We start from the raw sequence: 12,680 nt of genomic DNA on the forward strand, positions 1-12,680 counted from the left end.
GATAAGAACTATTTAACTATATAAAAGAAACTTAGAGAGTTACTAACAGTGCTATTGCTAATAAATACTTAAAAGAACAGAAAAATAGAACAAATGATACAGGATCTCTCCACCCGTGGGTCGACACAGCTGGGTTCCAGGACAGCAAGCAAAAATAAATGCCAAGCCCCGGGGAGAAAAACCCCCTCCCTGAGCCTGGGAGCTGAGAGCAGGGGGAAGAAAACCTTCAACTGCCCCTTCCCAGAGCAATTTCTCTCACAAAAGACACTACTTCTCTGCTAGTCACCAACATGAGGTCTGGACAAAGACTGTGCTGCCAAGAGAGAAAAAAAATAGGCTACTGGCAAAAAAAGGTGCTGCTGGACAGAACCCTGGAGCCAACCCCCCCCACACCTTCCACGTCCAACCTCTGCAAGCTTCCCCCCGGTCCACTCCCAGCGCCGCTGGTATGGGGGTAACAGTGACCACTCAGTGTGATGTATTATGGAATGAAACAAAATCTTATAGCCTGGAAGCAGGACAGTCTTATAAAAGGCCAAAGAATAGTAGCAGATCATCTTCCTTTACTGCATTTTGCCATTCTATTCATCATTGGAAATTTTCAAGAGTAGGCAATACAGGAAAAGAACAAAAGCATAGTTGATCCAGATAGAACAATGGGAATGGACTAGCTGTCTCTCAGTGGCCCTTCCAGGACCATTATCTGTGGTTTTATCATTCACATTGGGTAAATGAACCATAAGGAGTAGTTCAGTCGAGACATTTGGCCTCTAGATCCCTGTGCACAGGTACTTACTGTCCCAGGATTCTCAGCTTGGAATTTTGCTTGGCTTTGGATACTGATGCAAACCCAGCTCTTTCCTGGAAATGCAAACCCCCTGAGTCAATGACCAAAATACTGTGCTGGGAGGCCTTTTTTTTGAAACAATATCACTCCCCAAATACTTAAGGACAAAGTTCACAGTTTCACCTGCTGAAGTAATTCTATTATGCATAAGCCATCTACTTCTTATTAGAGAACAAACTTGACCCTGTGTCTTCAACTTTCTAGGTGTGTTCTAACTCCTGGACTGTACTGTCAATATGTTGATCTGCTTTCCCTCTTCCCAGCTTCATTTGTATATGTACAAAGAGGGCAACATTTTCTAGCTAGGAAGCTATCATAGGGCTGGGGGGAATCAAGCAACTCATGATGCAGGAGTTATGGGAAGGATGGTGGGTAGAAATGTTCCAGATGCCCACCTGAATAGTGGGAGGAAATAGAGGCCGCTGTGTCCTCTACAAAGAGCAGGCTCAGAACATTGTCATGGAAGCAGAGATAATATCGCTCTATCCAAAGGGATGAGATGAAGAGGAGAACCTTTTCTTTAAGGACTTCCCTAGGACTTGTGTTTCCACATACTCTGCCTCCATTTGCCCACTGGTCTTTAATTCATTTGAGCCATCTTCTCCAGGACTGTTTGCATTAGTGAAGGAATCTCAATCCACTGACCACTTGGAACCAGCTATAAAGATTGTCATGGTTTACCCTTATCTGGCCATTAAGTACCACACAGTTACTCACTCAACTCAGGATCAGAGGGGAAAAATAAAAACCACCCAAACCAACAAACCAAACAACCAAGGGAAGCTCTTAAAAGTTGAGATAAGAACTATTAAATAATATAAATGAAGCTTATAGTAATATTAACAATGCTACTACCAATAAGTAATTAAAACAGTACAAAATAGAACATATGATACAGTATCTCACTACCCATGGACTGACACAGCCAGATTCCAAAACAGCAGGCAAAATCTGAGCAGAGAGAAAAGAAAACCCTGAGCCTGAAAATGGGGACAAACCCCCCCGCGAGCCTGAGAGCCTGAGAGCAGGGAGGTGCTGTCCAACATACCCCAACCCTCTAGTGGAAGAACCTGCTTCTCTGCTAAGAGCTGCACCAAGAATTAAGAAAAGCAGCTAAACCACCCAGTTATCAGCTAGCCCAAAAGCCTTATTGATCCTCCCACCCCCCCGCCACTTGCGCCTTCCAAACTGTGCGTGCACCCAGCCTGCCCACTGAGCCTGCTGTATCAGGGAATGAAATAAATCCCTCAGCTGCTGTGGGCTGGCCAGCTCTCTGTAGGAGAGCAGCTCATTCCTGCCTGAAACCAGCACATTATCCACCCCTTGTTTCATACCATTTTGCTCATGTCCCACGCTATTCCATAAATTCTCATTAACTGGCTCCCCAGTTAATTCCCTTCCCATCCCTCACAGATATCATTCCTTTTTTATATGGAACATCGTGGCAAAATGTCCATTGGTCTTCAGGTTCCATCAGGTATGGGGGTCACTCAGGACAGGAAAGGTGGAGCGTGGTGTGGGGTCACTGGGCGCCAGTGCCAGCTCAGGTCAGGTCACTGCTGCGCTTCTGCCAAGGCTTGTTCTCTGCAGATTCAGGTGATTTGTGCCACAGAGATTGCCTACAACACAAAACTTAGAACAGGGGTTAGTTGCAGCAATTTATGTCCCTTGTGCAATTTAATTAATGGGCTATGTTCTCCCAAAATTAAATCCCCTTGAGGCACACAGCAGACTTGCCCATCTTCTCTCATTACCCACCAAGTGCGCCCAGGTCCTTGAGCGAAAACAATCCCATGAATGGGTTTGCCTTTGCCTGAGGTAGGAGTAACCCAAACAGTTTTTCCCAACATAGTTTTAGCATGACTACAGGGACTTTATCTCCTTCTATAGTCTGTGAAAGTTGGTTGGGGCCAGCACGATTGACAGATCCTCTAATGTTGACTAACCAAGTGGCTTTTGCTAAGTTGGTGTCCCAGTTTTTGAGAGTTACACCCCCCATTGCTCTCAGAGGGTCTTTAACAATCCATTGCACCATTTGACCTTCCCCATGACTGGTGTGTGATAGGAGATGTGACACACCCACTCAATGACGTGTTCTTTGGCCCAAGCGTCTATGAGACCATTTCAGAAATGAGTCCAATTGTCTGATTCAATCCTTTCTGGGATGCCATGTTGCCATAGAACTTGCCTTTCAAGGCCCAGGATAGTATTTTGGGGAGGGTGATGTAGTCAACCTGCCAGGCCTCCCCATATTTATATTTCAGCCATCGCCCCCCATACCAAAGAGGCTTTACCCTCTTGGCCTGTTTGATGGCAGCACATGTCTCACAGTCATGAATGAACTGTGCAGTAGCGTCCATGGTCAAGTCCACCCCTCGGTCACAAGACCACCTGTACGTGGCATCTCTCCCTTGGCGGGCTGAGGTGTCATGGGCCCACCGCGCCATAAACAGCTCACCTTTATGTTGCCAGTCCAGACCTACCTGAGCCACTGCAATCTTAGCAGCTTGATCCACCTGCTGATTGTGTTGATGCTCTTCAGTGGCTCGGCTTCTGGTACATGAGCATCAACGTGACACACTTTGATGACCAGGTTGTCTAGATGGGAAACAGTATCTTGCCACAATGCTGCAGCCCAGATGGGTTTGCCTCTTGTCTTGCATAACGGCCAGCCCCTGTCCTTTCACCTGGTTGTCAATGTAGAGTTTCACCTGCCTCATCAGTAACAAGTCACTACCGTGATAAGGCACACACAGATTTATGTTAGCAGTGTAACTACAAATAAAGGATGGATTAATAAGAATTTTGTCTGATATGGTTGTGTGACCAAAACACAGGTGGCTGGTTTCTTGACAAAGTGATCAGTATTAATAACAGAATGATTCTGTGAAACAGTTATATATTCAGCCCATGCCGACATATGTTGTATTTCTATTAGCGTTTATGCAAACCAAGATACTGAGTGTAGCAAAGGTTCCATTACCACTACTGCTAAAATCATGCAAACTATAAGTGTTACTACAACAGAACTCATATGTCAGTCATGGAGTACATATATTAGTAAGAGAAAGATTACAACATTTTATGGCACTAGCATTTGAGGGACTTACATAGCATTAGTGCAGTATTGCCTTTTGTAATTGAATCATAGAGTCATAGAATCATAATTGAACCATAATTGAAGGACTGCCACGCAATCACTCCAGCTGAAAAGGTCAGGTTCACTACTGGGCAGCGTTGATTCAGATTACAGGTATAATTATCTTGCTGTCAGGGTTTTGTACTGTTTTCCCAATTACTGTATGGAATTACTCATCTTTTCCAAATACCTTCCTGGGGTAATGACATTGCCCAAACAGACCCTAATCAAAGGATGAAGATCGTGGCCATGATCTGAATTAGTTGTTTCTGTAAAACAAAACTAGATATTCTTAATATCATTCTCAAATATAACATTTATGAGCAGGAACGTATTCCCATTTTTCCTGTATGGATTTGATTACTAAACCAGTATTATCTTTCCCAGTAGCTCTAACTTCTGCTGGTTTGGTAGGACCATTAGGTCCTTGCACCCATACTTTAGCTCTGTTGTTAAAAGCACTGGTAGATCCAAATCATTTGTCACCTCATACAGTTGTTATCTGTGCAACTTGTCCTTTAACCACCTTGGATTTTAGAACAGGTAAAATTAAAATTTGGGCAGTCCTATCTTGTGGCTGAATCAGTAGGTCTTGAATGCCACTATTTAGCAAAAAAACCAAAACAAAACCAAAACCCAACACCAAAAAACCTTCCATTTCTCCTTGATAATCAGCATCAATTACTTCCCCCAAAACTTGTATTCCTTTTTATTTTGTGGTGCTGCAAAATCCAAAATTTTCTGTTTGGCTTTTGACAATATTTCTATATGGCCTTGGTGCCACTGTATTCCTAAATATTTTACTCTTTGTGCTGGTCCTTGGATTTTGCTAGGGTTAATTGCCCACCCTTTATCTCACATATCTTGAACTAACAATCATCGATCTATTGCACTATTTGCATTGTGTGCGGCATTACTAATTGGTCCAGATGTTCAGCCACTATTCGGTGGCAAATGCTGGGACTATTAACCCACCCCTGGGGTAAGCGAGTAAAAGTCTACTGCCTACCCTGCCAAGTGAAAGCAAACTGCTCCCAGTGCTCTTCAGCAATGGGTTTGGTAAAGAATGTGTTTGGTAAATCAGTTACCTCATACCACTGTCCTGGATGTTGTGGTACTTGTTCAATTAAAGCAATAACTACCGTAACTAAGTTCATTTTGGCAAGTTTCCCATTTCCATCTCGATTTCAGTTTATACAGCCTCAATCTGTTTTCCACCTAATCAGTAATAATAACCCTTTGACCTTTAAATCATTTCAGATTTCCATAAATTAAAGAGACCTCCACTCCCGTATCCACAAGGGCTCTAATTTGCTGAGGAGACAAATTCTTCCAGTAAATTTACAATTCCACATGAGGGCGCTCATCCTCCCGCGGCCTCCCTTGAACTGGACCTCGCCCCTTATCCTCAATTTTCAATTCTTTCAATTGCTAAACTAAAGCTCTAACATCTCACCAGGGGGTACAGATCATCAAACTGCTCCAAATCCTTCTGCTCCCCCGGAATGCCCGACCCTCCGAAGGGGAGGGAGGCACCCTGCTGAGGCTCCGAAGGCGGTGCAGAAGGCTGAGCCCTGCCCTCCGTGAGTCCTGTCATCCCTGAATGGCTAGAACTATAGAAAAGCATCTTGCACAAACGAGACAGAGCTCAGCATGACAAATTTTTTGCTGTCTACTTCGTCTAGGGTAACTCCCGATACCCCTAAGCTATACAATCACACTATCCATGTAAGGAGTGATTCCCCAGACTTTTGCTGAAACCACTCAGTCATATCTGTAATTTCATTTTGAGCAAAATCCTGTTACATCTCACCTCACATGCTGCCCGTCTATTCCCTGCTCTAACTTTCTTCTAACACTGGGCTTTATTTCTATATCCTTGGAGGGGGATTCTTCGCCAAATCAGTGCCCGTATCCCCATCTCATTTATCTGGATCCCACCTTGTACCTAATCACGGCATGCACCTTCTTCTTATTCACTCTGTCCCGTCACTTTTGATAATTATACTGAGCAACCCTAACAGTCACTTTTTTGGCCATGAGCTGGCGTGTGTCTAATTTCCCTACCAGCAGATGATTGACATAACTATTTTACATAACTATTTACGTAACTATTTTACCCTCCAAATCACAATTTGCTTTTCCAATGCTGCTTTCTCGACACAAACCTGATCTCATTGCTGATGTTGTTTCCTATGAGCAGTGAACAAAATCCACCCACGCTGCTCTAAAGTGGCCATTTCTTCTCCCTTCTTCTCGATTGGCATTTTCTGCATGCATTTTACTACATCAGAAGGTTCTGCTTCTGCTAAACACAAGCCCCAACCTTCATACAATCCAGCACCACAAGACCACTGAGTGGCCAAAATGCAATAAGGTAACTGTTTCCCATCTGGAAATATCAACAGTCACAGTAGTAACATTAGACTCTTTTCACCAAAATAAAGATATTTTTACTTCAAATCCTGCCAACTATGCCAAACATTATTTATTAGAACTCCTTGCATAGCAGATACAAACCATGTGCTCCCTTCCTTCTGTTTCTTGTTCTCTGAGACACTTCGCTGTGGTCTGTGGTCTAAGCTACAAGGTGCTGCAGAGTTCTCTGATGTCTTTCAGGCTCCTGCTTCTGTGCCATCCTGCCCGGGGATTTTCTCTAACCAATCCTGCAACATAGTCTGAAAAAGAATGACGAAGTTGTGTCTGTCAGTTTTACTGCCTTGGGAGGCTGGAGCAAGACCGTAGTGAAGAACAGTCAGCATGGATTTTCAAAGGGTAAAACATCCTGGAACAGTCTGATAGTATTGAAAGTCTTGCTGAAGTCAAGGTAAATTACAGTCCTCTCTGATCATGAACAAATCCAGTAAATGTATCATAAAAGACCAATTCCCACAATATGCTTTTATCGAATCTGGGATGTTGTGGTTGGGTGGACATCCTGATAACAAGCAGAGTACTGGATGGAGCTACCCTAGGACCTGTCCTGTTTAACATCTCTATCAATATTCTGGAAGAGGTGAGAGAGTGCATTCAAGTCTGCAGATGACACTGAGCTGAGGGGTCAGTGCATACATTCAAGGGCAGAGCCACTATTCAGAATGACCTAGACAGGCTGGAGGGAGGAGCTAACAGGAACCTTAGGAAATTCAACAAGGACAAATGCTAAATCCCACACCAGGGAAGGAATAATCCTTTGCCATGGTACGGGCTGAGGGCTGATGGGTTGGGTAGCAGCTCTGCTGGAAAGAACCTGGGGATCTTGGTAGACAGCAAGCTGCATGGGAGCCTGCAGTGTGCCCTGGCATTAGACAAGGCTATAGTAGCAGAAGCGTAACTAATAAATCAAGGGAAGTGATTATCCTGCTCTACTCAGCCCTTGTTAGACCACATCTATAATATTGTGTCCAGTTTTGGGCCTCTTAGTACAAGAAAGACACACCTAAACACGAGTAAGGTCAATGGATGGACACCAGAATGGTCAGAAGACTAGACAACTTGCCCCAGAAACACAGAAGGAGAAGCTAAATGAACTGGGCTTGCTCAGTCTGGAGAAGAGAATGCTGTGAGGGAACCTGAGAGCAGCTCCCCCAGGACCTATGAGGAAGTGACTGGTGGGAGACTGAGACAGTAGACACAAGTTGAAAAAAGAGGGGTTCAAACTGGATAAAAGGAAAATCTTTTTCACCATGAGGACATTCAAGCACTGGAACAGGTTAACCATACAGGATGTGCCCTTGGAAAGCTGAAGAAAACATTGAGTAGCCTGGTGTAATGTCACAGCTGGCCCTGCTGTGAGCAGGATTTTGGACTAGTGACCTCCAGAGGTCTCTTCCAACTTTAATTACTCTGATTCTATGTATTGCATGTCCCCAGTTCTGAGCAAGGACTGACACAGTTGCTGTAATTTCCTCTATTGGTATTTGTAATGACATGTTGGCACCAGATGCTCCAAGGCTCTGATTTCAAGGTTAGAACCAGGTATGGGGCCACCTGAAGGACACTGTGGAGAAGCTCCCTAAGTGAAATGCAGGCCAAAATTCAGTGTCATTTGGACAATCAAGTGACAGCCTTGCTGCCAAGTTTTTGCAGGAAGACTATGACCCAAGGGCTCACTGCTAGCATGATGTGCTGAAACATGAGGTAAGAAGAGAATCAGTAATTCATAAAGGACCTGTCTGAAGGCAAGCCTACCTTAGACAGCATGAAGCCATATGGTGGGAAGGCCAGCCTATAGCTCTCAGCAGAGATAGGAGGCACCAGCACCATGCTGGCCAGGCTGCTGGAGTGGAGGCAGAAAGACCATCTTCGATTCTCTTATTCAAGTCCCTGAGGAACCCAGACCTTCATTCTGTGTTGTGACTTTGACCTTGACTATTGTTTACTTGGTTTGTCTTTTATCCTCTTTCCCCAGTTGGGTATTTTGTTTTCAAGATCTAAAGCTGTGGGACACACGCCCTGTACACTGGGCCCCTCAGGTCACAGAGCTGTGCCAGATGATCACGGCAGACAAAGTGGTCTAGAAAACACAGGGAGCAGGCAGGATGGACAGTATCAAAAGGGCATGTGGGGAAACTTCAAAGATACCCAAACCTTTGCCTGTAGTATGATAAAAATGGGCACCATCATACTAGTGCTTATGCTGTATGGCTGCAGGAAACTTTCCTGAATGCTTTTTGTTCTGGGGGTCAGCCACTGCTGCCAGTGATGCTGGGTCATTTTAAAAGCAATCTTGTCTTGCTGTGTCAGTGTCAAACAGAAAGGCTCCTCCAAATTTTAGTGCAGCTGGCAGAGGATGCAAAGAACTCCAGTGATGTAAACCCAGGGGCATAAAGCCTATCTTTAAACATCGGCTCTTTAAATACAGGAGCTCAACAGCTGACTGCCACCCTGATGTGGGACACTGCTGTCCAGGAAAACCTGTATCACCCAGGCCCACGATGAAAAAAATTATTCTAAAACAACACAGACTGTGTCCTCTGGAGAGGAATTGGCTGTTTGTCTCCTTCAGAAGATGCCAGTGTTCTGGAATATGCAATGTCCTAAGCTAGGAGGCCTTCCCCCAGTCTCCAAAAATGGTACTTTGTGTGACAAGGCCCTGCAGGATCCTGGAGATGTATCTCTTTGAATTCATGTAGTCACATACATCCCCTACCGCAGGCCCAGTATGAGACTGTATATCCCATTATTCTAGCAGAGGTGGTTATACCAATATTCTGTGACGCGTACATACCTCAGCTACCACCAGACCAACACTGGACTGGCTGTGTCATACCCTCTGTCCCACAATGATAGATAGAAGCTATGAGTGGCCTGGACACAGCGATGGCAGCCCAGAAGGGAGCCTGGAGCTCCAAGCTGTACACTACCTCTTCACACAGGCTATGTCTATAACAGCAAATTAAATAGTGCCAGGGCCTGGCTTCAGGTATGAGAATGCAGTTGTCTACACTAGTTAATGGTTCATGCCTTCCCCAATATGCCTGTGGCCTATGGCAGCTCACATGTCCCCAGGCAATGCACAAACACAGTTCAGGAGTGAGTACAGACAAGAGAAGCACCACTGCCAGTGGACACTCTGGACACACTGGAAGCAGACGGTGTGGACATGGCCAGGTAGTGCCACCATGAAAATTCTGCAGCTGAGCTAGATGACCTCACTCTTGGGATGGGAGACAGCAGCTTTAATTGCCCTCAGTGCGTATTGTGAGAGGACTGCAATTCTGTGACCTACACAACTTCTCTGCCTGATTCTGCAGCATGTGGGTGGTCTTGGGGCATTACGTTATGGTCCAGTCTTCAGCAAAGGCACCATCAACAGGAAGAATCTGAAAGACTGTGCAGCAAATGCAAAGGAGAGGCTGAAGAGCTGTGTTGGACCTGTGCTGTGGTGGAATATGTGCTGGGATGGCCACAGTAGTGGATGGTGGAGATTAATTTGGGGAGGCTGAGATATGCAAGGTTGGTCAGAAGGATGATGGGATCACTCTTTCAAAGCAACACATGCTGTATGGACATGACACTTCAGCTGTAAAATGCCCAGAGACTCTAAAAAGTAGAATGAAATTTGGGCTGCACCACTTGGTGTGCTGTCCTGTCTGAGACTTCAGTCAAGACCTCCATGTGCCAGCTTCTCACCTTCCAAATGGTGGAAATAATCCCAGAGACAGAGAAAGACAGGTTAGAGTGGACCTGCCACACTGTCGACAGCCCCAGAGGAGGGTCCTGACATTGTGATCTCTGACAGGTGTTTGTTTGACCAGTGCTTAAAAAATTCCAGAGACAGGGATGTCACATCCACCCCAACGACCTTAATTATTAAGACATTTTTCCTTGATATGTCACCTCATTCTTTCTTTTCTTACTCCCCATTTCTCATCACCAAGTGGTGAACCTTCTGTCTCTTTTTGAAGTCCCAGTCATTCCACACTGGCAATAAACATATCTTCCTGTTTCAGTTTGTGTATGCAAAAAATTAAATAACAGAAATGTAAGATCAAGGTATTTTTCAATAATTTTCATGCTATTTATTTTGTAGTATTCCTGCACTGGCCATTCTTCTAATGATAAAATGTGTAAAAATGATTTCAACATAATTTTCAACATAGCTTCAAATGCAGTATTTGTGAAATACCCACAGAACTTACATACACACTGTGTCTTCTGTGTCCTCCTGCTTATAGTCAGGCTGTGTCATACAACTTGTGAAAAAGGTACAGATTTTATCAATTTCAAATGTACAGGATACATGCAATAGAAAATGTAGACATCAAATCCTGCTCTCCAGAAACTTTCTCAGCCTACATAAATTGTTAATAATATACAGAAGAAATACTGTTGTCCTGCAAATACATACACATTTTCCTCCTATCAGATTACAAAGGCATGGCAGAATTGGATAATATATATCATCTCATTGTACAAACTCAGATCCCTGGTTCACACTCCTTCACTTGTTAAAAAGCTTACTTTATGTGTTGATCTTACATACACAAACAATCACTGCAGAGACCACAGACAACTGTCATAGAGTGCTGCATATAAAAAGTGTCTCAACTGTCACAGAATCATAGAATGGTTTGGGTTGGAAGGGACGCAAGTTCTGTTATGGGACATAGAATTTGAAACAGAAAGTACCAAATTGTCAAGAAGTTCCCAGTGACATGTACAGCACAGGGTAGCAGCAATTGGCAGTTACCACTCCATACCTTAGGAATAAAAGCACAGAAAGATTCCAGAAAGGTTGCAAGATTGCACAAGGATCGGTAACACAACAGGAGAGTTTCAAGACAAACACTTTTTGAAATGTATTAGTTTCTGGAAAGCATGTTTAAATTCTTCATTAAAAGCTGTATAAATGACTGGATTGATCAGTGAGTTTAAGTAACCTAGCCATGTAAAAAAGTCCAGTAGGATGGGATGAAACCAACAAGCATCTTGGCAGATTGGTAGGACTAGGGACATGACAAAAAAAGGCAGCCAGCAGAAAATGAAAGCTCCCAGAATAATGCCTAAAGTTTTGGTGGCTTTCCTTTCTCTTGCAGCAGAAATTCTTTTCCTTTCCAGAACACTATCTGCAAGTTTTATTTTAACATGACTGATAAATATTGGGGATCCACCTGCGTGGGAATGCCCTTCGTGAAGGCTAGCATTAATAGAGCAGAGTGAAGACCCAGCAGAGCTGGTAATCAGGTGTGCCGCAGTGAAACGTTTCCCATACAATGAGGGTGGCTTCAGAATCCTGGATCGAGCTGCTGCATAAATTCTACCATACAGTATCAGGAGGAGCACAGTTGGGATGTAGAAAGCTCCACAAGTAGAATAAATTGTGTAGGAAATTTGATCTGTGTTCACAGTACACTTTGCAATTTCTTCATGAGCTTTCACCTGCCTCCAGAAAAAAGGTGGCACAGAAATACTAATAGAGATCATCCATACCACAGCAATCATGAGTGCTGCTCGGCCAGCAGTTCGGCGTTTGGTATATTCCAAAGCATCTGTGATAGCCCAGTATCTGTCCAGCGCAATAACACAGAGGTGTAGGATTGAGGCTGTGCAGCATGTGATGTCTGATGATAACCAGATATCACACAACACTTGGCCAAAGGCCCATGTGTGGGTGACAGTGTAAGCAATACTGATGGGCATTACTAGGACAGACACTAAAAGATCAGTCACTGCCAAGGAGCCAATGAGGTAATTTGCGGGTGTGTGGAGCTTTCTAGTCAGAAAAATTGTAATAACAACAAAAACATTTGCAAGGATCGTTGCCAAAGTTATAACAGACAGAAGGACTGACAGTGAAATCTTCAGCCCTAACAGTGTCCTTTCATCCAAAACCAATGGTGTGTCAGTGAAATTTAATGACTTATTTGCTGTGTTCTGGAGAGAGAGCTCGGCTGAATTGTTATACTGAGTCATCTTCTGCTCTGATTTCACTTTTCACTTCCCAGTGCAATCTTTCTGAGGTGATGAAGAAAGACACTTTTTTACTGAGATAGAACCTTTCATACTAGAGTCCAACACTGAAGAAATCTTAACTTGTTGAAAACCTCAGCTCACAAAGTCAATGAATGAAGTACTCTCCTAACTAGATTTTCCATCACATCATATCAATGACATCATTGTTAAAGCCAAACATTAACATAATCATCCAGACATGATTCTGGTGTATAGCAATAGAAGTAACAATACTAT

General features: G+C 43.8%; 1 protein-coding gene across 1 annotated transcript; it reads right to left on the minus strand.

Moving 5' to 3' along the window:
* Window positions 1-11,267: 11,267 nt before the first annotated feature.
* Window positions 11,268-12,404, minus strand: HTR1D (5-hydroxytryptamine (serotonin) receptor 1D, G protein-coupled). The gene has a single exon (XM_010155574.1). The coding sequence runs from the start codon at window positions 12,402-12,404 to the stop codon at window positions 11,268-11,270; it is 1,137 nt and encodes a 378-aa protein (XP_010153876.1).
* Window positions 12,405-12,680: the final 276 nt, after the last annotated feature.

This window comes from Eurypyga helias, unplaced genomic scaffold, assembly GCF_000690775.1.
Source record: "Eurypyga helias isolate BGI_N326 unplaced genomic scaffold, ASM69077v1 scaffold2847, whole genome shotgun sequence".
Taxonomy (NCBI): Eukaryota; Metazoa; Chordata; class Aves; order Eurypygiformes; family Eurypygidae; genus Eurypyga; species Eurypyga helias.

Excerpts from the sequence above, each read along its gene's own strand:
- HTR1D (XM_010155574.1), bottom strand. The coding sequence starts at position 12,404 with ATGACTCAGTATAACAATTCAGCCGAGCTCTCTCTCCAGAACACAGCA.